We start from the raw sequence: 23,494 nt of genomic DNA on the forward strand, positions 1-23,494 counted from the left end.
GTCAAGGCATTGTATGGCCCACCGCCTACAATCGATTTCAATCCCCTGCTGGTTCAGGATACAATAGAACATGCTAACCATCTTTTACAAGCTTTTACTTGTTTTGTATATAATCGTGGTCGATTTGTGCAGCTTCCCGAATGCGAGCGCGGTCATTTCTTTTCTCATGATGCATATGTGTTTTTGTGCGTGTATCGTGTAGAGGAGCGTGAAGAGCTGGCAGATCAGCTTGCATCAAAACGCATGTCAACAAAAAGAGAACCGGACACAGGTTTGTTACACTTGCCTGCAATGTCTGATACTTTACCATGCTCCAACATACGTGTTTCTAATAATATATCAGAGTATAATACTTCAGATGATGGATCTCCAGTGTCCCAGTCACCACATCTTTTTGATGGAAAATACAACTTTGTGGATGGTTCTGGTAACGGTTTAGTTTTGCAAAATAGCACTGATTCGCACGCAAACTTTAACCAAGGATCGCAGCAAGATGCTTCTGAGGCTCAAACACCTACCGATTACTCCGACACTGAATCTGCCTGTGGTAAATTGCCACCTGTTTTGGAATGTGTGGTGTACTTTTGGCAAGGCAAGCATTCCAGCAGACTTGCCTATTCAACATTTAAACTCAAGACACAGCACGAAATGGAGCACTTGGTTGATCAAATGTATCATTCTCCTGTTCGTGTTGTTCATTTGGAGCAGGGTAAAGAGCCTGTTGCACTTTTGGCACATTTGGATAACATGTGCATTGTTCGCACAGGATCTCGATCGGATTGGATCTTGCAACTGGAAGCACGCACTGCACAATCCACTATGCACCAGCAACCCGGATATACTGATGCTAGTGGCAAACAAGCAGCTCAACCCAAAACATTGCATTTATCCAAATCACTTTCCGAAACTTCAAAATCTACTACATCAAAATCAGAGGTAGAAACCAGTGCCTTGTTCCATATTCGGTCAGACTTGCGTTATGGAACCTCTCGTGCTATTCAAGTGCGATCTTTATGTTCGTCATTGGTATCTCGAGATTGTTTCTTTTTGCAGTCCTTGGATTTCAGTCTTTGTCCTCGCAGTTACCTATGGGTAGGTAAAGGCGCGACGAGGGAGGATACACACAGAGCCAAGATTGTTGCCGAGCAGATCATGAGTCTGCAAGAGCAATATGATACAGTAACGACTTCTCCAGTAACCGATAATATGTCATCAGCATCTATGTCCATGACAAGTGGTATGGGGATTTACCATGGCTCAAACTCTAATCACTCTGCAAAGTTTGATGTTATTGGAGAGAAACTCGAACCAAAACTGTTTTGGAGTTTGTTACCTGGCGGTCGTCGACCCTATGCAAGTGGATTTGCACCCATGTTGCAATCAATTGCTCCATCCTCTCGTCCAGCACAAATTCCATCACATTTATCTGTTTCTCAACATTACCAGCAACTTCCACTTCCTCGATTTTTGACATGTTCATGCTCTCCTGGATACTTTCTTGTTGAAGAGATTCCCTTGTTTTCACAATCAGACTGTTTATCTACTCACTGTGTAATTCTTGATCCTGGATCTACATCACGCCTGTTTGTGTGGATTGGAACTGAAGTCTCTGATGTAGTGCGTAAACTCACACGCAAAAGCGTTGAAGTATGGTTGCGTCGGTTGGATGATGGCAGAGTGGTTGGATTTGATGACCAAGACACGGATATGCCCAATCATAGCAGTGATGTTAGTCAAGTAGTTGTATCTGGTGATGTCGTGTGGATTTGTCAAGGCAAAGAGCCGATTGAGTTTAAAGCATTTTTCCATGGCTGGGACGAGTATAACAGTAGAATCAATCCAGGAAATTTGTTTCTTAGACAGCAGTTTGATTTACAGCAGAATGCAAGTATTAGATCCAGTAGTGGTGCGACCACATTGGCTACTACAGAGTCGACGACGAGTACAAATGTAAACAAGACCGACAATAACCAATCAGATAGTATGGTACACACCGAAAAGGAATCCAGCTCATAGTTTTATTTTTTTAATTAATACTTTATTTTTACATTATTATTAATGGATCGAGTTTACAATGATTGTTGGTGGGATTATAAAGAAAGCGTCAGTGATAATTACCGTTGAAAGTATCCAACATTTTGCCAGAAATCACTTTACAAGAATCAAGTTTTTTCTACCCGCTCTTATGCCTTTTAGCACCAACTGTGAGGTTATGCAAACAAGCAGCATTGCTGTAGAGACGAATGAAACTCTGCTAAATCCACTCAATGAATCTAATACAATACAGCAAAACAAGTATTCCAGCTGGGACAAAAGTCGGTTGATTGCACATATCCAATCACTTGAGCAGCAGCAACCTGTTAGACCATTGCAGCAACGACGAAAAGTAAAACCTTTTGATTTTGCCAAACATCGAGCAAGGCATATTGCACTCAAGATCAGTTACATAGGCGATAAATATTATGGATTTGCCAGTGCTTCCAACGACTCTGTTCCCACAGTCGAGTCGTACATATTCAAGGCATTGGAGGTTGCAAGACTGATACCGAGTGATGGAGGTGCATGTGCATGGTCAAGATGTGGTCGAACTGACAAAGGTGTGAGTGCGTTTGATCAAGTCGTGAGTGTATGGGTGCGAACTGCTCGGCCTGGGGATAGAGATACACTGGATTGGGACCAAGTTGCCAAGCTGACAGAGCTGATGAAGAAGGGAGAAGTGACTGCCCTGTCATCTTGCTTAACGGCTGCTCCAACACCAGCTTCAGATTTATCATCGATTTTTTCTAGTACTCTCGAGCAAAAGGATACTCTGATGCAAGATGCTACTCAAGCCACAAAGGATCAGTCATCTCATACTTTGCCAAACGAGTTGCCCTACCTTAATATACTCAACCGACTCCTACCAGACGATATCAGAGTATTGGCATGGTCACCCGTCGACCCAATCTTTGATGCTAGATTCACATGCAGCCATCGCAAATACAATTATTTTTTTGATGGTGCTGGTCTCGATTTGATTGCTATGCGTGATGCTGCTAGTCGGTTTGTTGGCACGCATGATTGTAGGCATATTTGTAAGATTGATCCAACAAAGGCTGCTAGGGAAGGATTTTTTGTTCGCACAATTATGGAGTGTGATATTGTTCCTGTCCGTCAAGTATGTGGTGATTCGTTTGAAATGGCACGGAATACAGCGGTGGATGGTGCTCCGGATCGATTCCATGTGCTAGTTGTTAAAGGAAGAGCGTTTTTATGGCATCAAGTACGCAATATGATGGCATTGCTGTTTTTGATTGGTCGAGGAATGGAGATGCCAGATATGATTTCCGACATGTTGGATCTAACAAAACATGCACCTGCTGCTGGTCGTCCGTTTTATGAAATGGCTCCAGATGGCCCGCTTGTATTGGTTGAATGCGCATACCCGCCGTGTTTGGTAGATTGGCGGGTACTAGATAGCGACTCGTGTGGTGGTTCACATACTTTGCAGGTTTCCTCCATAGCTACCGCCAACGAACCTGCTTTTCCTGCCAAAGCACTAGAATCTGCCAAGAAGCCAGGCGTCCGCAATAAACCAAAAGAATCACCCAACGACATTCGTGTAATAAGCCAGCTCTCTGAATTGTGGAGATCTGCATCCATCAAAGAACTACAGCTACGAACCCTTGTTAACCAATTTGTACAGCTTGGAAGCTGCTCTCCCAAGTTTGCTGATCAGTATATGGGTGTTGGTGGTGGCCATTCTGCTCAGCGTGTTGTTGTTGGTACCCATGGTAAAGGGTATGTGAAACTGCTGAATCGTAGTCGATGCGATTCCATCGAGGATCTATTAAAGAAACAGGAAGATACACGCCATGCTGTAGCTTCTGCCATTGAATCTGGTTCTACAACACCGATATCCAAACGCAAAGCGAGACTATCTATCAAACGAGTGCGAACCCAATGAATATTGCTGATAAACCTCTAGTTTCTGACCACTTTTGGATGGCTCGATTGGAACAATTATAGTACAAGAATCAAATAAATGTATTTTTACAATATCAGGTCAATTCCATGAAATAATTCTGCACCAGATTAAACTCCGCCCAATAGTCACAATTCATGTTGTGGTTTGCGGCCATTCTAGATTGCATTCAATATATCTCCGCCAAAGATTGGTCTATAAATCAAGCCTTGTTGAAATGCTGGCTTCAGTCGATTCGACCCAAGACTCTCCGTATCCAGCAACATCCTAATGGCTCATTCATTTCAACACGGATATCTACGCAACCCAACAAGGAAAATAGTCCATGCATTCGTGTCGAAGCTAATACTGTATCTCTGCATACCGTTAGTATTGGGACAGAGACAGCCTGGACTGTCATTCTCAACTACTGTATCTAGTGCAATATCGCAACCATCCACCATCAGGTTACCTACTGCCACTTCTGTAGCTTCATCTACTTCTTCCCCACAACCATCTCCACCTGCACCATGCATTGCAGGAAATAATGTCGGTTCATTTTATATTTTCTGTAAGTCATTTCCCACTTAGCCTCCAGGTATTCTGGTCGAGATTGTTGATTCTTATTTACCAAATCGTCACTAATTTTATATTTTGGAATTATCGAAACAGCACCCAATACTTCTAGCTATTTGTTTGCTGGACAGCAGCTAAACATCACGTTTGCATTTTCTTCTGCTGTAACCATCTTCCCTGTCGAAATTCAAGTAAAGTATGCATCTGTAAGTACAATCAAACCAATACATTGCTTGGTTGCATATATTTTATTGCCATTTTCAAAACAAATTCACTCATTTCTAAATCTATTGGGAAACTATAATCTATTAGGCACTGAGCTCAGATCAATGGAAAAATACCGATACTACTTTCAAGCTTTCCTCAGCAAGGCCATCACTATCCAACATCACAACAAACTCTACACTTGCAACAACACAATCTTTATATACGATCCCCTTTTCAATCCCCAAATCCATCTCAGATGGAACATACTTTCTTCGGCTTGTTCCTGATAACAAGGAAATCATTGGTGTGAGTGTGACACAGCTACCATGCTTTGCAAATGGAATGGTTATGCCAACTACATCGGCCAAATTCATTGTGTTGCAGCCAGTATCGCTTGTGGCATATCCAGATACATTTGGTCCAAATTCTATTACATCGAGTGGAAATGCACATCAGTATAGTATTACTTCACATGCATATTTATTGTGGATATGTGCTGGTTTACTCTGGATTACCAGATCTGTACTTTAGACTTTTCATTTCTTTGGGACTCTCAGCTTAAAACTATTTATTCAAGTGAAATTCCAAACCTTTACTATTTTGAACATACTGTTTAGTTTTAATAAACTATTTCATAAAATGATATATATTCCAGTGTGGTGGTTGTTGATAGACCCGGCTGATGTCATGCTGATTTCAATCGGTTATTAAACCTCACCTTCCATCAAATCAAATCAGCTTTCCTTGACCCAGCAGCATTTACCATTTGTATAATGTATTTAGACTAACCATTGTATAGTATAATTAATATGTAAGTTTGAACTACCATTTTTCACTTTTGATATAAATGGAATATACACGCTCGCCATTCTCACAAGCTCACATGTGATCTAGTAACTGCATTTGAAGATTTTTTTTGAATTCATGATGATAGCTAAAAGGATTGTGCTTGCTTTACACATTGCTGCCAGACAAACTGTCAAGAGTGCAGTTCCATGATGTACACTTGAATGTGCTCTCCAGAACAAGGCTAAAACAGAAATCTGCCAAAGTAATCCAGATATAATCAAAGCACTTGATTCTGTTCATCAAACGAGATCCAGTATTCAAGATATTTATAGTTTAAAATCGACAGGTCCATTCAATATCATGGTGGATTAGAATCGGCTATTTATATATCCCGTCGCGCCTCATTGCCTCTAAATGATACGCTTTTAATTCAGGGAGCAGCCGATTGCTAACCATTGAGATTTTCAACCCAAACCCAATGCGCAATATGGGTGAATCCAGTACAGATCCATACTCGACCCATATTGGAACTAGCAGTCACGAGATTAGAAATGGATCACGAGACTAAAGGGTCGATTTATTTGGCGACGCGAAACTTGGCATTTTTATTGAATCTTGAAACGTATTACTGGCAGCTTGGACTCGTTGTCTTGAAGTTGCCAACTATTTCTGCTTTCATAAAGTGCACATTCTTTTAAAAGTGTTTTGCCATTTTATTTAACATCCTGATCATGCGGATGGACCGATCTTCAAGTGCTGACGTCAGTAGTGAATTGCTATCCAAAGCCTCTGCTTATACTTTTGACACTGCATCGGCTTTGGGGAGTGGTTCTAGTGCTACTCATACCCGCACTGTTGAGACTACTACTAATTATAATAACGATCCAAAGCTAGAGACTCTAGTCACCCCAATCAATGCGTCCAGTGCAACTGCCTACTCTCCACAGCAATCTTTGTTAATGTCTAAATCAGTAGAACAGCCATCTCTAGCCAAAGTTTTGTCAATGGAAGCCGCATGTGCTATTCTCTCTGCTGGCCTAGTCGCTCCTTTAATTTCCATTGTTGATAAGTCTATTTTTGCCAATGCGTCGGGTGCTCAGCCATTGGCTCAAGGCATAGCTGCAGGGTTAACCTCCTTGGTCCGCTCTCCATTGCATTTTCTACGCCAACCTTCGTTTCTGCTGATCTGGGGTGTTTATTCTGGAACTTATATTGCTGCCAACTCTATTCAAGCCATCTGCGATCGCCTGTTTGTTCCATGGCAAATTCCAAAGTTTATTGGATCGTCCGTGGCAAATGTTGGATTATCTGTGCTCAAAGACTTGTACTTTACTCGTGCATTCGGCACTGGTCCTGCGCGACCAGTTCCCATGGGATCGTATTCCCTTTATACTCTTAGAGACACCATGACCATATTTGCATCATTCAACCTTCCATCTATCATGTCTACCAAACTCAAACAGCATACCAAGTTATCTAATGGAACTGCAGATACAATTTCTCAGTTGGTTACACCATGTGCAATTCAAATCGCATCGACTCCATTGCATCTGTATGGTATGGATCTATACAACAGACCCCAAGCAACGGCCGTCGAAAGAAGGGTGTTTATTCGCAAAGAATATGTGATTACGACTGCCGCAAGAATGGCGAGAATCTTTCCTGCTTTTGGTATTGGCGGAGTGGCAAACAAATACCTGAGAAGCAAAGGCAAGACCTGGCTAGAAGCAGGGCAAGGCCATTAAAGGCCAAGTAATTGAGTCGAGTGGAACTAAATAAAAAATCACTACTCGACATGTTGGTAATTTATACACTTGAATCTATCATTGTCAACCAAGATCTCAGTTTATAAAACAACGCATAATTCTTTCATTTCAAATAAAATAAGCTTTATTCAAGCAGGTCACCACTAGTACAACAATTTGCTGAAGCTATTAAACAGCCGGGAAGGCAATCGATTCAAATGTCTGCCACACTCTGTCCAGTTGACTTGCTCTCCTTTTTTGGCAGCCTTTTTACACTCTTTCACCATATAGTCAACTTCGCTCTTTGAGTGAGGCCCCTTTTTTGTGGCTGGACTATGAAGACCTATTATTTGATTTTTCAACTCTGCCCCACGCCGGCCAAGACGTCTTGCAATAGCCTCCCAGTTTGGTCTAAACTCACCATCTGCCCATTTTCGTTTATGATGCACCTTTAAATCCTTGACTGGCTCACCCCTTGCAACAGCATCGGCATGAGCTTGATGTTCTAGCTTTTGCAAGTCAATCTGATCATAAACAAACTTTACTTCGCTCTCGTTCAATTTGGTCGAGATGGTTGAAAACCTGTGCCTCAGATAATACAATCGGCTAGTAACAGCAGCCGTCGTACGATTAGGAAACTGAGCAGAAAAATGATCCAAGAGAGTTTGACTGGCTTCCTTGAACCCAGATAATTTTTGTTTTCTAGTGGCATACAATAGCATTAAGCGCTGGTCTTCGTCTTGAGTCCATCTTATTTTTTTGTTTTTAGGAATGGGAAAAGGTTTAAAGTCTTTGGGTAATAGTTTCTTGAGTTGAAAAGATTTATATTTGGACTTGGCTTTTAAAGGGCTTTTAATGGAAGTTTTAGTAGAGTACCATAGTGATCGGTCAAGTGGTTTGATCAATTCTGTTGTGATAAAGTGTAATCTAGCATGCGATAGGCTGCACAATTTAAAAGACAGTTTCTGTGAGGGAAAAAAGGTTTGAAGTCTTGTAGCATAAAATAGCATTGTACTATCTAAATACAGTTCAATGGACAACAATGTTTCAAGTGCTCAGGTCAAACTGCACCATTTGATTAAAATGTAAATTAACAATCATCACGTGATTAGAAATATTGCTTTTCACATTAGCCGTCCTTGAATGTTTTGGATTGGCGAGTTGTATTGCTTGAATTCGCTTTTATTCTTCCTAAACTACATTGATATTTGTTTCATTAATCTTATCCATAGTCACAATGTCGGCAATCAATTCGACTACTGTTGAAGCGCTGTTGAAGCCTTCTCCGTCTCAAATCACCACCATGTATGTCATGGCTGGGTATACGCTAGGGATCATGATCCTTTGGCACATTCCCTACCTCAAAGAGCTTCTCTGGCCATTCAAGGTATCAACTGTTTGCCCATTATTTTATAATTTGTGCCGATTACTTTGTTGAGAATGCTTGAGCGGCCCATCCCTGCCTTGTGCAGTGAATGATTTCAGTAGAAACCAAGGTTGTTTAGTGAGCATTTAGATTCCCCATGAGCTATATCAAGTTGGCCTTGTCTATTAGCCTGCACATGATGGCACATTTCTAAATTGACTGTTTTACTTTCAACGCTTGCGTATAATTCTTGTATTGCGCCTCAAAAGTCAAAATATTTCTGCACTCGTAATTTGTCCACTCATCACACATGTACATTTTGTTAGATTATGACTGTTGCATTGCACGAGTTTGGCCATGCATCTGCGGGGGTATGTACAGGAGCCAAGGTCGAATCCATCACTTTGAATCCTGATGAAGGTGGTTTGACAAAAATGCGCGGCGGAAATCCCTACATCACCCTTCCTGCAGGATATATTGGCAGTGCATTTTGGGGATCCTTGATGATTTTTTCTGGATTCAATACAACGGCATCTAAAGTCGTCGCTGTAATCATTGGTTTAATCATGCTTGCGACTCTTTTTTGGGCTAAAAATTGGCTCACAAGGGGTATTACGATTGGATTGATTGGAGTTATTGCTATTCTATGGTGGTTTAGAGACGCCGAGTATTTGCGATATTTTTCATTGTTTTTGGGTGTAATGAGTGCTTGTTATTCCCTTTGGGATATTGTTGATGATTTGATCAAGCGGAGAGTAAATGAGAGCGATGCGTCGCAATTTTCACGACTTTGCTGCGGCGGGTGTCTTCCTCCTCAAGCCTGGTATGTTGGAATCTGCATAGTATTGAAAGATTAGGATTGAATAGCTTGTACTGATTTGTTTTTGAATTATTCAGGGGTTTTATCTGGCTTTTATTTTCATTCATCTTTGTTGCTGCAGCAGTCATTGGTGCTCTTGTTGCATTCAAGGAAACCTAATATCATTTTTTCTAATTATATCAGTGTGCTTTGTAAATATTGTCTTCGAGTTTAGTCTTCATCTGTTGGGGATTTAGAATGTGTGAAATTCGACAGGTGTTGGTAGATAGGTTTCAGAAACACTAATAGCATCACTTTAGGATCGATTGTTTTAGGTTAGCAGACTAAATGTAACGCTGAAGAGCTCCAAATGAATGACCTGTATATTGAATTGAATGGATCAACTGGCCGTGCCAACAAGTCAGATTGCCGCTGTGATAAATGAGACAATAAATACTTGTCATTCAAATCAACAATCTAACGATATTTGCAAATACACTGATGATTGTTGACAATTTCTTTATTTTATCTCCGTGTTTATGCTCTTTATCATCAGCTGTAAATTAACCTATAATAAGCTTTTGGTAATTTCTCTACGCACCTGTCGCTTTGCCGCTGTTTTGCTGCAAAAAACAGGGGCTTGCTTTGAAGGGTCAGATTCGATCGGCATATCTTCGGTACTCGTATGATGCGAACGGTCATTATTTTTGTCTTGAGCATGCGTTGTAGCTGATGACTGTGCTTTGCCGGAAGTTTCGGCCGAAAAAGATATGCTTTTCTTGATCTTTGAAATAATCCCTTCATTCTCACTGCTACCACTGCCAAATGCTTTTCCATCCTGAACAGTAGAACTGTATTGATCCCAATGGTCTTGATTTCCTGACAATGATGTGGCAGATACACTAGTGGCTTTTTGATCATTTTCAGCTGCAGATGTGATATACATTTGTGTCTCGGATATGCCCTTGGCCCGCCTCCATCTTGAATTTACCTTTTTGTAAGCAGAGCGATCAGTCTGTTGACCAGAGGTTCCCAATGCTGCAGCCATAATACTCCGAGAATACCGCGACGGCGCTCTATCAGCAAATAGTTTTTGAAGGATAGATGCATGACAATGAGGTGAAGATGGCATGGATTCAGTAGACGTAGTAGCTTGATCGTAGTTTTTTTTTGATGCGGCTGCTCTATCCCATTTTGTGCTCAACTGTTGCTTTATATCTGTACCCTCACCTGCATGCTCACCATTAGGTGTAATACCAATACCCAACGCAGCAGCAGTCACTCTAAATCCCTTGGTGTGTTTTCCTTGAGTTGATACATCATGGTAGCTTTTCCATCCGCGTAGGTTTGTTTTATCTTGCACTTTATTGTCTTGGTTTAAACAGGATTGAGTATTTTGTTTGGCAATGTTTTGTGCGCGATGGTATCGAGCATGTATTTCTTTTTCTAGATGTGTTTTGGTATGAGTCGCATCATCCCCACCACCCAAAACCATCGAGACAATAGAGCGATGAGGGTGTGTGTGTACAGGTTCAGATTCAGGTCCAGGTTTAGGTCCAGGAAATGACGAGGTTTCAAGCTGATGCGAAGTGGAAAACGATGGGTTTTTATGACTAATAAAAGCAACTCGAGCTGCCCGTTTATAATGTTCATTGGCGAGTTTTGTATAATTGGGGTTTGGTTCATGGTCTGGTGGTAGTTCTGCAGAGGTTGGTAAATGCTCCAACAATGAAATGTTCATAATGAACCGAGTTGATAGAATGGCTGCTGTATTCACGTAAAATGGAACAAAGCGCCAAAATACAATAAACAGCCAATCCCATGAAATGATTGGTGTTCAATAGAATAGTGAAAGTGGTTTGTCGTCATAAAGTCTAGTAATTTGAGATGCAGGTATTCATAACAATAGCTCCAACCATAACATGCTCTGATTTATTTTTCCTCGTGAATAAAGCTGCTCACCAATCTACCCGATTCATTATTGAAGGTATTCTGTTCCTAAATGGCTCGTCCTGCTCTGCTCCAGTGGTCGCTCACTTGTTTGTTGACATGTTTAGCAGCCTGCCTTTGACTGAACGATCTGGTTACACCATGAACCACTGCAGTACCTACACGAGCTAATTTTGGCGACAGTGGAGGATTTCCATCATCACCAGTATTCAGCTCCGTATTTGATCCATGCATGATTGCAATATCCTGTGCTCGATCCCACCGATTTTCAAGCTGTCGATCCAACGCATCTGCGCGTACATCTTCACTAGACCGACCGCTATCCCCAAAAGGTAATCCAAGTGACGATGCAAGTATATTCAATCGAGATTGTTTTGCTTGAGATGGGTGTTTGGGTTTCCCATCTTGGTTTGGGTCTGCTGGTGGTAAGGGTGTGGTGCTAGCGGAAACGGTCTGGGCACGCTGCAATTTATTGGCTCGATCCCATAACCCATTCACCTTTTGTTCTACCATGTCGCCAGTCTGTCTTGGTGTTGTTTCAGTCAATTGAGAGTCCTCTAAAATCCATTAGCATAACGTGTACACGCAAGTTAGAACTGGATCCAAACCAATCCATCGAATACATCCCGGCATCCCATTTCACAATCATGCATTAAACAACCAAGTGTAAAACCAACTCCTAACATTTCAAAACGAGAACCAGGAGTGTGTCAACCCATCATCAACGACACGGTCGGGTACCAAGAGAAAAGAGTAGGATGGCTTATTCCAAGTATACAGCCTTCACAAAAAGTGTACTCTACCAATCAGTCTGTCTAAATAATTTACTCGACTGTATCATTTCTTGTATTGTACTTGCTCAATAGTCTTACCTTCATAGAGAGCTGATGTAGATGTATTGTCCACATCACAAGCGTGAATGATTCCCAGTGTAGACATGTCACTTTCAAATGCCGATTTGACAATATTGAAATATTCCAAATAAATGGTGCTAATAAGCAAAAAGGAGTTGTAAGTGCAGAATCAGTTGAAAAGAGAATCGAGGCATTTTTCAACTCAAGATTGACTGGTGTGTCGTGGATGTTGCTTTTCAGACTACCACACTAGCTATGTTGCTTTTCAGACTACCACACTAGCTATATTGACAATTCAAACTCGTATCTGCTCAACATCACCACTGAAAACAAAACGCATCAAAATAAGAGAAACTAATCTTGGTTATATAGAAAACTTCACTTTATCATGGTTTGAAAATAGTCTGATGGTATCAAGCAGGCTGTTGTTGCAGCCTGAAAAACAAGCTTTTGGTTTATAAAACCGCGCAATTGGTTTAGGTCATTACAAACCATATAGGTGTAAGCCTGAACATCGCGTCAAAACATCAAATGAATGACCTGTTTATATTGAATTGAATGGATCAACTGGCCGTGCCAACAAGTCAGATTGTTGCTGTGATGCACGAGACCGTAAATACTTGTCATTCAAATCAACAATCTACCAATGTTTGCAAAATACATCAAGAAAGCAGCCCAACTCAAGTGTAATTGAATTAGATTTACGCACTGTCCCAAACACATGATACACACTGATGATGATGGTTGCCTACAATTTTTCATTTATTTTTATGCCCATTGTCGCTAGCCGTAAAAAAACAAGAACCTGTATCTTTGCACAACACAGTTACCATAGCCCAAAACTGGGTAATTCAAGTAATTGGGTTCCCATAGCATCATGGCACCGATCGCGAGGAGTATCTGGACCATTGATAGCCCATTGCTCCAAGGTAACAAAAGTCGTATACACCATTGCAACTGTACCAAAGCCAACCAACATCCAGTCTGTAACCCTCGCCCACCACGATGTTGTTATGTGCAGATGGAATAACGCTGGGTAGATAAAAGATAGAGGGATGCACGCAAAACAGCCAACTAAACTGACCACCTTGTCAAGACTGGTTGATCCGGCCCAGCTAATGACGCCTAGCATGCAAGCCAAGACAGCTCGATAGAGATTCTTTTGCCATTTTACCACTGGAGACGATTTTCCTGTTCGAGAATAGTGTCCGAAAAGTTTTTGTTCTGTAATACGAATAACTGGGTAGATGGTCAATGGAAACGAGAGCATAATTGCCACGGCGTAAAAGAATTGAATACTGTTGACCAAAGGATTTTGAGGAAGATTTAAAAATAAAACTGTTTCAATTTGGTCACCAAAACTCATATATCCCAATGTGCCAATAGTGATGAAGATTGTGCCAATAAGAAGAATGCACCAAGATAAGACACTTGAGAATTTCTGCGGATGTTGCATGGATTCGGCAATAGGAAGTATCAGACATATGCCTTCAAATGCAAACATGGCTGTTCCAACAAACAGGGAAAATGATTCAATATTGATCCATGCAGTGGGTTTAATACCCGTTTGTCCAATAACAGAGAGATCGTACATGAAAATGTAACCAAGACCTAGTAGAATGAACACATCCGCAATAAGAGATGTGATGCCAAAGTTTTTGATACGACGAACCCATGAAAGTGGAATGTAGACTGCAAGCTGAATAAGGATAAACACCCAGTCAGGCCAAATGATGCGACATCCAGAGGAAACCATGAGAAGATCACGTAGATTTTGACCAACGAAAATAAAATAAGCACAACAGAATCCCATTTGAGAAATAGCAATTGAAGCTAAAACGAGCTGTCGCATGTATGGACCGTAGATATGCCCACCAATGTCTCCAAAGGATTTTCCACCAAGAGATCGACTGGTATCAACTAAAAGGATCATACAATGGAGCGTGAGGTATCCCAGTACAACCAAAAGAACCATTGAGAATCCAAGACCACCGTTGAGAAATCCTTTTGGGAGGAACAACACGCCAGTTCCAACGAATGCCTTGAGTAACATGAAAAATGCTTTAGATTCTGATGTACCAGTGTGACTGCTACTTGTAGTTCCGTGTACACCAACAGTATTTCCTCCATCACCAGGCACTGTAGCAATACCATTGGTACCTAAACCGGATTGAGCAAGTAGCAGAGCAGTTTCACTTGTTCTGGCATGATCATAGTCACACTCATCATGGTATGCATCTGTGCCTATACAAGTTTGATTGCGTGCAAAACGACCATCGTGATGATTACGACCCACTTCTTCATAAGTAAGGCGTTCAGATCGGCCACCACGACCCATCTCTTCATCAACCAAATCCTCTGAGTCAATAGCAAATCCGGTTGCATTGCTGTCTGTATCTTCATCGTCGTCACTGGGATACACATCACCACCATAAACACCATACAATGCCAAGAAATCAATAAAATTTCTTGTAATAAACATGGGCGGTCTTTTTCGTTCTCGTTGGGCTTTGTTTTGCAAAAACTGCCTACGAAACATGCCAGGCTCCATGAGAGTCGATGCACGAGCAATCTCAAATCCAGAAGGTGAAGTAGGAATAGTCAGTAAATCTGGTTCAGAATTACGTCGTTGACGTTCAATGTCTCGTGTTTCCTTCCATCTATAAATGTTGCGTGTAACATCGCCTAATTATAGCATACATTCAACATTTTGTTAACAAGATACTTGAATAGGTAACAATGCATGAAGCTAAAGTACCTCCAAGCAGCCCATGGGACACTGAGCCAAATGACATGCCGCTCATACGATGATCTCCATCCAAACCTTCACCATCCAATCGACTTGAACTTCTTCTATCACGATCGCTTGCTGTACCACCGCCCACTTCACTTCCACCCATCTCATCGCCATTGACCAAGTGTTCAGAGATCATCAAAGCAACTTCATCCTCAGTCAGTACATCACCTATTTCAGAATCGGTGTTGCTGCCATGAGAGCCAGTTTTATTAGGACTACACGAGGACGATCTCCTTTGCATAGCCTGATAATGACGAAGATGTGAGATGGAAGCAGGAGAGCCAGAACTGAGTGGACGAGTGTTGATTGGGAATCCATCACGCCTAGCATTCATACTGCCAGAGATGAATGGTTTCAAACTGGATAAGGGTTGTGATGCATCTAGAGCGGAGCGTGCTGGAGATTCAAGGGTTGAAGTGGTAGCGAATGGACGAAACTGGCTGTGATGAGATGGAGAAGACTGACGATTGATTTTTAAAGATAAATGATAAGACGATGCACCAGCGTTGTCGGAAACCGACTGTCTTCTTGGAATGGACGTTGACATGATAGACTCTGGGATGGTAGCAGGAACAACAGTGGTATTATCCCTGAGCAGACCGGTAGGCGGGCTAGGAATAGTTCTAGGTAACGAGCGAGCCATACGAATGCCTTGCCCAGCAGAAGCACTAAGAGATCCAACAGGAACAGTATCTTGATTGACTCTATTCTCAGATACTTGAACTGCACCAGTTGTAGAATTAACAGAATCAGCAATGTTGAGAGTAGGAACCGTTGTATTGCTATTAGCTGGTGACTCTAACTGCATAGTGAGTTGACTGGCTGTCCTCACTGTACTAGCTGGATCGCTAGTCCTTCCATTTAGTCTATTACTACTCTTCTTGCTTCCCTTCTTTGGTGTCATCAAGACTTTAATTAGAAAAATTCAAATCTGTCAAAATCATCGAATTTAAAACTCGGATTCTACTTTGTAATATTGATTTCATTTTTTGAAAACTTGACAGTTTCAATTACACGGCTTTCCAAAACAGATCGTAACAGCCATATATTGACAAGTGACGCATGGTCCATATACCAAAAAAAACCATTTCTGGCATTTCAACTCACATAGAACGTAAGTTTTTTGCTCAGTGTCGTCACTAGCAATCTCAAATCAGTATTGCTTCGCAATGGAATCAGCTGTTCGCATTCATCTTTATACATCAACGCTTGGAATCTAAATTCCAAGCGTTCTTCTGCATGGTACATGAGTTCCTCAAACGATATATAATCTGGTTCTTTCCAACAAATAATCTCCTCGCCCAGTACTAGTTTGATTCGTAAATCCGCCTCTTCTTGATATTCTGTAAGTAAATCCAGCAGCGTCTCAGATACATCAAATCGGATATTCATTGGTGTATCCAGATCTCCCGATCGCACCATCAAGAATCGCTTGACACTAGGTGCATTCATAATATGGCTAGGTAGTTTGATGAGTTCTTGCATGTAAGAGTCCAGTTGATGGCGTCGTTGCTGAGCCTGCTCTGGAGTCAAGGTTCGTGTCGGAGTGGGTAAAAAGGGAATGGTACGAGGCTGGTCCAGTCTACCTGATTCAGATGGAAAATGATTCAACAGTGATACTTGCAATATCCAAAAATCATCATATGTACGGAATAGAATGTTGCTAGAATTGTCCGTCATTTTAAGCTCGACTGTAAACCACCAAAGTCCATCATCCCGCTGTTCAGATCTCTGTACAAGAACAGACCATAGCTGTTTATCACCTCGACCAGACCCAGAAGCACTAATTCCATGAGCTTGATTGGATCCAGGAGAAGCAGGAGAAAGCGGAGACCGACCATGATTTACACCCATATAGTTGTTATTTGGAGGTTGACCGTATGGATCACTAGTATGATGGTTATTATAAGAATCGTCATAACCATCATCAGTATATCCATAGTTGTTTTGATCGTCTCCATTGTAGTCAGGATTGCGAGCATTAGCCTCTTGCTGCACCTTGTCCAGAGAAGCAAAGTGAGAAGTCGGCACAATTCCACGAATGCGCTGAATAGGATTGATCACCTCATAGTTAAGACCATCAGGCCGTTCGTTAATTACCTAGAGTCAACCATTCAAGTCAGTAGGTGAAATCAGTACAAGAGTTGACACTTTCAAACCAAGACAGTCAACGAGTGCACTCTCAACGTAGAACAGTGTTGATAGTAACAAGCAAATGCCATGACAATCGACTAGCAGTAAGAGCCACTTGTACTACCAACAATGGCCACCCATCACAGCACGAACAGTATATGCAAATTGAATCAATGCGCATAATAGAATGATTACTCACATAGAAGAAATCGCCTTTGGCAAACGACAATTCGCCTGCAAACCTAGCAGTGTAGTTGGCATTAGCTCGCACTACTTTCTTTGGAGGAAGGTTGAAGATGGACGCAGGATGTGATGACCCTCTAACAGGAGCAACAGTCAAGTGTCCTCTGTGAGGTAATTCTGGGGACATGGGTGACCGATGTGTCTGCGGAGTGTTTCTATAACTGTCCTCGTTTTTGTACAAATACTCTTGATGTTTACTGTTGTTCTGGTTGCCTTTGAAGAAACTGAGCATATCTAGCAAACTACAGAATCGATCGTTGATTCCAGTTGAATTTACTATTATGCCACGTGATGATTAGAATGATTTGAAGCATAACTTGAATGATTAAAACTGTTTAGTTAATTAACCAACAATTCAATAAAGATTTAATAAATATTCAATAAATATTCAATAAAAGATTCAAGTTGAATTCATTTCATTCTTGTCTTGGCTCAAGTCTCGAATATTCAACTAATTGTTGAATTGAATAGATTTGCTTATTCAATCAATTTGCTGGTTCAAGTTTTGTTTTATTCAAAAGTCTTGCAGATTAAAAAGGCTTTTACCATCATCACAATTAGTATGATTCGTTGTGTTAATATTACATGTGATGGTTCTTATAGTAAACCTTTTAGTCAACTCAAAAGAGTCCATACTGCACTTTCCTTGTCATTAAAGTCTGGATCAAAGTCCGCCTTGGTATTTGTACCGTCAAATAGGATCTGGATTGATACTCAGACCACTGCTGCTTATACAAGATGTTTCCATTCTGCAACTGCTCCTATTCGTTCATTTGCTGCTACTCAATCTGAATCTAATCCATCCTATCACATTTCATCTTTCAATCAGCCTGCATTGGACCAAAACACTTCTCACTCTGTAAATACACTAAAAGATGAATCTACTTTGGAAACTCCAGTGTATGAAAATAATTCTGAGGATATCGATCGGCTTAACTTAGGACCTGATAGATATCGATATTCTAAATCATCAACTCTTACTCATCATATCGACCTAAAAAGCAAAAGCACCATGAACCTTATTACTGATATACACACAAAGGACCGCAATGCCTTGAATTACCAACATAAATACTCTGATATATCGCAGTTGGTTAGTGGTGAAAGTGCTCTTTCTTTAGTAAATTCAGTTCAAGACGCTAGCATAGATCTGAATGGGATGTTGTCAGATGAGCAGCAGGAGATTATGGATCTGGTTGAAGCTGGCGAAAATGTGTATTTCTCTGGTAATATATATTCTAATCATTCAATTCCAATATTCCCACAACTGATGTTTGAAATCACTGCTAATTTGGATATAGGTAAAGCTGGATCTGGAAAAACTCAATTGATTCGACATATTGTTACCAAGATGCGTCTTAAAGGCTTTACTGTTGCTGTCACTGTACGTTTTATTGATTGATATACATTTGGTTGATAATACCACTCATTACTGTTACACTTGATTAGGCACCAACTGGAATTGCTGCTTCTTTGGTATATCGATTTGTTTCTCTTGCTTTTATGCTTTTTATACTCCACTAATTTTATTGAACCACAATGTACATGTTGAAGATTGGGGGAAGAACTTTACATTCATTTATAGGGCTTAAATCAAATTTTGGCTTGCATCACGATTACAAAAATATGATACGGTATGCTAGACTGAACAAGTACTCTTTAGAATCATTCACAAAAACAGATTTGTGGATTCTTGATGAGGCCTCGATGGTTTCTCCAGGATTATTTACAACTCTGGACAAGGTATTTCGGACATTGCGAAATCGTCCAGATGAGCCCTTTGGCGGTATTCAAATTGCTCTATGCGGTGACTTCTTCCAGTTGCCGCCCATCGTAAAAAACATTCGTCCTAATCGAAAGTCTGCAGAAGAAACGTATAAACAAGATACATCATTTATTCAAGACGCTTTAGCATTTTCTCAATCTTCAAAATTCATTTCGACACTTCGACAAGCTAGCAAAGTGTTGGAATCTGATGCGGATGCCCCTCAAACTAATAAGCAAAAGGTATTGCCCAGATTCAACTCTCGTTTTGGAGAAATCGATCATCATACACAGTATCTTTTTGACAGCCCCTCTTGGCAAGATTTGGTTCGTTACGGGATGGCTCAACGGCAGCTCACCATGTCATTCCGTCAACGTGATGCCACATTCGTGTCGTTTCTAGATGATATCCGCCACGGTATTTGGTCCAATACCCATTTTGACTATCTAGAACCTTACACTCAAACCAAATTTGAAGACGATGGCATTGAGCCTATGCTTCTTTCTGTCTATCGTAGTGATGCTGAAAGACACAATTGGAAAAAGCTATGCGAGCTCAAAACCAAAGTGTATTTTTACGACTCTATTGATGTGCTAGATTTACCCAAACGAACCAAGAGTGGATATGCTGGTGCAGTGACTCCAATCCCTCTTAATACTACATCGATGCAACTAATAATGGACAGGGAATTTGACTTGTTTCAGCCAAATCGCACTTTGCCTCTACGTGTAGGTGCTCAGGTGGTCCTACTAAGAAATATCAACGTTGCAGAGGGACTTGTCAATGGCACATGTGGTGTAGTGATTGACTTTCGACTCGTGTTTGATGAACTACAGCAACAGCAGATTCTTTTACCAGTGGTTCTGTTTCTACGTCATAACAGGGAACCACAAGCTTTTATTGTTGGATACTGCGAATTTTCATCCAAAATAGATCATCAAACTTTGCTGACTCAAAATGGTGGTGCTGCTTTTAGCCGAGATTCTAGTGTTTTAAATCAAGCCGAAGCTGAAGTGAGTGTTCCCATGCCTCAACTCCGACGTATCCAGCTACCTCTGAAACTTGCATGGGCCATGACAATCCATAAAGCCCAAGGATTGACACTTGATCGGGTTGAAATTGATATACGAAGATCTTTTGCACCTGGACAAGGATACGTTGCCTTGAGTCGGGTTAGGAGTCTATCTGGATTAAAAGTGCGATGTTTTGGATATCAATCAATTATGGTTTCGTCGAGGGTTTTGAAAGAGTTTGGCCAGTTTCCTCGTAGTGGATAAAGCATTTTTGAAGGATTGCTATATTATCTTGTAGTTTTGGAATTAACCAATACAAATGAATCCAACGTATGGATTACGGCTTACTTGCATTAGATCATCCTGCACCTCGGCACTCGAGTTTATTTTAAAATCTATTAAAAATCTATTTAGCTGATTCATGCAGAGTGCGATGGCTCTGCCTTGGTAGTTATTGTATTTATTCTTTATTATGAGCCATAAGAGTAAAGGCCGCATAAAAGCTCAGATTTGTTTAGTGGCTTGGCATGAGTCGACTCATGCCATTTGGTACCAAGGGTTGTTTGTCCAATAGTTATTATTTTTATATTGAACAAGCAATAATGTGGATTAATGCTGAGTTTACGAACCAGCAAGAATTGGGGTTTGTTGGAAGACTCCTATTGGACATTCCTTTTCACGGCTATTAACAAAATACAATAATAAAGGAATAAGTGAAAGAATGTTAACCATCAGTATGCACCATGTGTTTGGAAGTATTGCATAAAACTCATTCAACCCCACACAAATGTGGTTTCTTGGTGATGCTTTTTTGCAAGTATTACTAGATGGTTCATCTGCTGACTTGAATGGCATGAGCATCTATCGATCGTGTCTTGTATTATGGTGATAATCTGATTTATTGAACGATCTGCTGATCCTGTCGATTACACAAGAACAACGCTCCCCATTTGATCTTGTCATGACACGACCTTTAGCGTTCCACCCACATGGAATCTGTGCATTGACTTGAAGCCATCATACAATATTACAAACGAATAACTCATACTGTTCAAATGTAGTAATAGTAGCCTGTTCAAACGATTATAAATGCTTCCAAAACATGATGATTGCTAACAATTCCTCATTCATTTATCCATTCCCATTCTCTCTATCACCAGTCGTAGGTGATTCAAAGTGTGAATATATGAATTATTGTTTCATGAACTGGCTGTCTATTATTGGAAATCCTTATTGTGTTCTATTTACGTGAGTACAAATGTAAAGTTCAAAGCAGCAGGGTTTGGCAATGGCAATTCCAAAATAATGCTAAACCAAAAAAGGAAAGAATTAAGATATTTTATTTTACGTGAATGGGTGGCAAAGATTTGGTATTGATAATAGTTGCAAATCTGGCCACGTCAATTGAACCCGTAATTATTATTGTAAATCAAAATATTATTCATGTCTAAATTAATCGTTATTTTTTTAAAGCTAGTCTGTCCAATTTGCATATAAAGCCTTGATCTTGCCCAGTGTTTTGACTCTAAAACACTCGAGTGCATATCAATTCATTCTATACATCTTGAAAACCCTCTCTGGAATTTCATAACTATGCAATATATTTTCTCATCTGCCATAGTCGCCGTGCTTGCTCTAGCTACTGATGCCTCTCCTCTGCTCTACAAACGAGCCGGCGTTGGCTCGGCAGTTTCAAATGCACGCATGACATTTTATGGTGCTGATTATGGTAAGCTTTTACAATAGTTCAATGGCCTATTAGATCAGATCTGTGTAATGGGACAGCCCAGTTTTGGAGCTGGCATGTTTTTGCCATTTTAATTTATTTGTTCACGCCCCTTTGTTACCATTATTTTGGTGAAACCATGTTGATGAGGTTGTTCCGACCACCCACGTGGATCGTGCATGGCATGTATTTGATGTGGGCTGGCGGATACAACTGGCTACTTCCGCCTTTATCTAATTATTTTGCCCCATCGTAATTTGCGGCTGCTTTACCTATTCTAGTTTCGGGGTTGCCTAATTTCTTATTGATTTCAGCCCCCAATTCGCTTATCTTACTGTTTGCTGACCTCATCTTTATTTATTCGACTTTTTTTTATTACAGTCCAACTTCCTGGCGGACAATACACTGGAGATGTTCCACCCGTCCAGCCTATGGGTATTGGAGCCTGTGGTACTGCATTCGAGCCATCGAACCATAAAGTGTTTGTTGCTATGGGTGCAAGTTTTTATTCCGAAGCCCTTTGTGGAAAATGCGTTCGGGTTACTTACCAAGGCAAAACCACTGTCGGCCCAATAGTCGACAAATGCCCTTCATGTGGTGAAGGTCTAGATCTCTCCATTGATATGTTTGGCGATTTGGTTGGTGGAATTGGAGCCGCTCGTACTGTTGGTGTTTTGAATGCGGACTACGAGATTATTGATTGCAATGGTGGCGGTAGCCAATCGCCACAACCCAAGGCTCCTGCTCGTGCCAAGACCACTGCTGATACACCTGAACCCACTCAAAAGCACGAGCCTTCAAAGGATGATTCTAATACTACCGAGACATCCGAGCCAACTCATAAATCTGAGCCTAAATCTAAACCAACCCAAGAATCTGAGCCTAAATCAACCCAAGAATCTGAGCCCGAATCCACCCATAAACCTGAACCTAAATCTAAATCAACCCATAAATCTGAACCCGAGTCCACTCGAGAGTCTGAACCTGAATCGACCCAAGATTCTGATTCCGATTCCGATTCTGAATCCATCCAAGAATCCGATTCCGATTCTGGACTTGAATCTACCCCAGAGTTTAAACATATAAAAAACAAGTCCATCACCACAACCCCATCCAACAAGAAATCCAACAAGAAACACAAAAAGTCCAAGAAATCCAAAAAGTCGAAAAAGTCCAAAAAGATTGTTTCCAATGGTGGCACACCCTGTCACGACCACACTGGCGGCTCGCCAGCTAAATAATTCATCCTACTAGATCTCATCATTATTTTAAATCACTTGCATGCTTGCAAGGTAAAGCCATACATCCATCCAGTTTTACTTTTTTTAATTCCATTTTATGTATCCCAGTATGTTTTTGATGTTTATTTGTTTGCTGCTACTGTGTCCTGGTTTAGCCATTTTTAATGACTACTCGGCAGTGGTGTATATAAGCCTGTCTACTTGCAATTAAAAATATATGTTGAATACTCTGCAAATGTGTTTTTTTTGGGGATATTTTTTACATGTTCAGATAGACTGCTCGTTTGCATTACAGAAATGGCTCAATGGTGTTCATCTGTTCCAAACCCATATGATCTCTTGCATCA

General features: G+C 40.8%; 11 protein-coding genes across 11 annotated transcripts; 6 read left to right on the plus strand and 5 right to left on the minus strand.

Moving 5' to 3' along the window:
- Nucleotides 1-2,350: 2,350 nt before the first annotated feature.
- Nucleotides 2,351-3,448, plus strand: BATDEDRAFT_3084 (uncharacterized protein; the record flags this gene model as incomplete). Its single annotated transcript, XM_006678240.1, has 3 exons — nucleotides 2,351-2,680; nucleotides 2,870-3,152; nucleotides 3,195-3,448. Coding segments are annotated over 3 exons (867 nt in total), but the record flags the coding sequence as incomplete, so codon positions are not given.
- A 786-nt stretch (nucleotides 3,449-4,234) lies between these two features.
- Nucleotides 4,235-5,375, plus strand: BATDEDRAFT_88052 (uncharacterized protein; the record flags this gene model as incomplete). The annotated part of the gene is made up of 3 exons (XM_006678608.1): nucleotides 4,235-4,514; nucleotides 4,616-4,725; nucleotides 4,832-5,375. 3 exons carry the CDS (start codon nucleotides 4,235-4,237, stop codon nucleotides 5,255-5,257), a joined length of 816 nt encoding a protein of 271 aa, XP_006678671.1. The 3' UTR covers nucleotides 5,258-5,375.
- A 1,099-nt stretch (nucleotides 5,376-6,474) lies between these two features.
- BATDEDRAFT_11154 (uncharacterized protein) lies at nucleotides 6,475-7,260 on the plus strand (the record flags this gene model as incomplete). The annotated part of the gene is made up of 1 exon (XM_006678290.1): nucleotides 6,475-7,260. One exon carries the CDS (start codon nucleotides 6,475-6,477, stop codon nucleotides 7,258-7,260), a length of 786 nt encoding a protein of 261 aa, XP_006678353.1.
- A 164-nt stretch (nucleotides 7,261-7,424) lies between these two features.
- Nucleotides 7,425-8,340, minus strand: BATDEDRAFT_34999 (uncharacterized protein; the record flags this gene model as incomplete). Its single annotated transcript, XM_006678520.1, has 1 exon — nucleotides 7,425-8,340. Exon 1 carries the CDS (start codon nucleotides 8,268-8,270, stop codon nucleotides 7,425-7,427), a length of 846 nt encoding a protein of 281 aa, XP_006678583.1. The 5' UTR covers nucleotides 8,271-8,340.
- A 157-nt stretch (nucleotides 8,341-8,497) lies between these two features.
- On the plus strand, nucleotides 8,498-9,904 carry BATDEDRAFT_33190 (uncharacterized protein; the record flags this gene model as incomplete). Its single annotated transcript, XM_006678496.1, has 3 exons — nucleotides 8,498-8,647; nucleotides 8,953-9,449; nucleotides 9,524-9,904. The coding sequence occupies 3 exons, from the start codon at nucleotides 8,498-8,500 to the stop codon at nucleotides 9,603-9,605; spliced, it is 729 nt and encodes a 242-aa protein (XP_006678559.1). The 3' UTR covers nucleotides 9,606-9,904.
- An 89-nt stretch (nucleotides 9,905-9,993) lies between these two features.
- BATDEDRAFT_24581 (uncharacterized protein) lies at nucleotides 9,994-11,166 on the minus strand (the record flags this gene model as incomplete). The annotated part of the gene is made up of 1 exon (XM_006678426.1): nucleotides 9,994-11,166. One exon carries the CDS (start codon nucleotides 11,164-11,166, stop codon nucleotides 9,994-9,996), a length of 1,173 nt encoding a protein of 390 aa, XP_006678489.1.
- Nucleotides 11,167-11,423: 257 nt separating this feature from the next.
- BATDEDRAFT_88199 (uncharacterized protein) lies at nucleotides 11,424-12,314 on the minus strand (the record flags this gene model as incomplete). Its single annotated transcript, XM_006678714.1, has 2 exons — nucleotides 11,424-11,932; nucleotides 12,248-12,314. The coding sequence occupies 2 exons, from the start codon at nucleotides 12,312-12,314 to the stop codon at nucleotides 11,424-11,426; spliced, it is 576 nt and encodes a 191-aa protein (XP_006678777.1).
- Nucleotides 12,315-12,975: 661 nt separating this feature from the next.
- BATDEDRAFT_19483 (uncharacterized protein) lies at nucleotides 12,976-14,915 on the minus strand. Its single transcript, XM_006678325.1, has 2 exons — nucleotides 14,504-14,915; nucleotides 12,976-14,299 (listed from the first exon to the last, which is right to left on the minus strand). The coding sequence occupies exons 1-2, from the start codon at nucleotides 14,778-14,780 to the stop codon at nucleotides 13,056-13,058; spliced, it is 1,521 nt and encodes a 506-aa protein (XP_006678388.1). The 5' UTR covers nucleotides 14,781-14,915; the 3' UTR covers nucleotides 12,976-13,055.
- A 1,076-nt stretch (nucleotides 14,916-15,991) lies between these two features.
- Nucleotides 15,992-17,627, minus strand: BATDEDRAFT_88056 (uncharacterized protein). The gene is made up of 2 exons (XM_006678715.1): nucleotides 17,359-17,627; nucleotides 15,992-17,126 (listed from the first exon to the last, which is right to left on the minus strand). The coding sequence occupies exons 1-2, from the start codon at nucleotides 17,527-17,529 to the stop codon at nucleotides 16,125-16,127; spliced, it is 1,173 nt and encodes a 390-aa protein (XP_006678778.1). The 5' UTR covers nucleotides 17,530-17,627; the 3' UTR covers nucleotides 15,992-16,124.
- Nucleotides 17,628-17,964: 337 nt separating this feature from the next.
- BATDEDRAFT_88403 (uncharacterized protein) lies at nucleotides 17,965-18,926 on the plus strand (the record flags this gene model as incomplete). The annotated part of the gene is made up of 3 exons (XM_006678609.1): nucleotides 17,965-18,628; nucleotides 18,704-18,786; nucleotides 18,852-18,926. 3 exons carry the CDS (start codon nucleotides 17,965-17,967, stop codon nucleotides 18,924-18,926), a joined length of 822 nt encoding a protein of 273 aa, XP_006678672.1.
- A 2,792-nt stretch (nucleotides 18,927-21,718) lies between these two features.
- BATDEDRAFT_35002 (uncharacterized protein) lies at nucleotides 21,719-23,392 on the plus strand. The gene is made up of 2 exons (XM_006678521.1): nucleotides 21,719-21,909; nucleotides 22,288-23,392. Exons 1-2 carry the CDS (start codon nucleotides 21,774-21,776, stop codon nucleotides 23,145-23,147), a joined length of 996 nt encoding a protein of 331 aa, XP_006678584.1. The 5' UTR covers nucleotides 21,719-21,773; the 3' UTR covers nucleotides 23,148-23,392.
- The last annotated feature ends 102 nt before the right edge of the window (nucleotides 23,393-23,494 follow it).

Source organism: Batrachochytrium dendrobatidis (assembly GCF_000203795.2).
Source record: "Batrachochytrium dendrobatidis JAM81 unplaced genomic scaffold BATDEscaffold_5, whole genome shotgun sequence".
Lineage (NCBI taxonomy): Eukaryota > Fungi > Chytridiomycota > Chytridiomycetes > Rhizophydiales > Batrachochytrium > Batrachochytrium dendrobatidis.

Coding starts and splice junctions, on each gene's coding strand:
- BATDEDRAFT_35002 (XM_006678521.1), top strand. CDS start 21,774: ATGCAATATATTTTCTCATCTGCCATAGTCGCCGTGCTTGCTCTAGCT. Junction 21,910..22,287: donor ATTTTATGGTGCTGATTATG/GTAAGCTTTTAC, acceptor TTTTTATTACAG/TCCAACTTCCTGGCGGACAA.
- BATDEDRAFT_19483 (XM_006678325.1), bottom strand. CDS start 14,780: ATGGAGCCTGGCATGTTTCGTAGGCAGTTTTTGCAAAACAAAGCCCAA. Junction 14,300..14,503: donor GGGTCGTAATCATCACGATG/GTCGTTTTGCAC, acceptor CTGGTACATCAG/AATCTAAAGCATTTTTCATG.
- BATDEDRAFT_88056 (XM_006678715.1), bottom strand. CDS start 17,529: ATGTCCCCAGAATTACCTCACAGAGGACACTTGACTGTTGCTCCTGTT. Junction 17,127..17,358: donor CCAAAGGCGATTTCTTCTAT/GTGAGTAATCAT, acceptor GGTTGACTCTAG/GTAATTAACGAACGGCCTGA.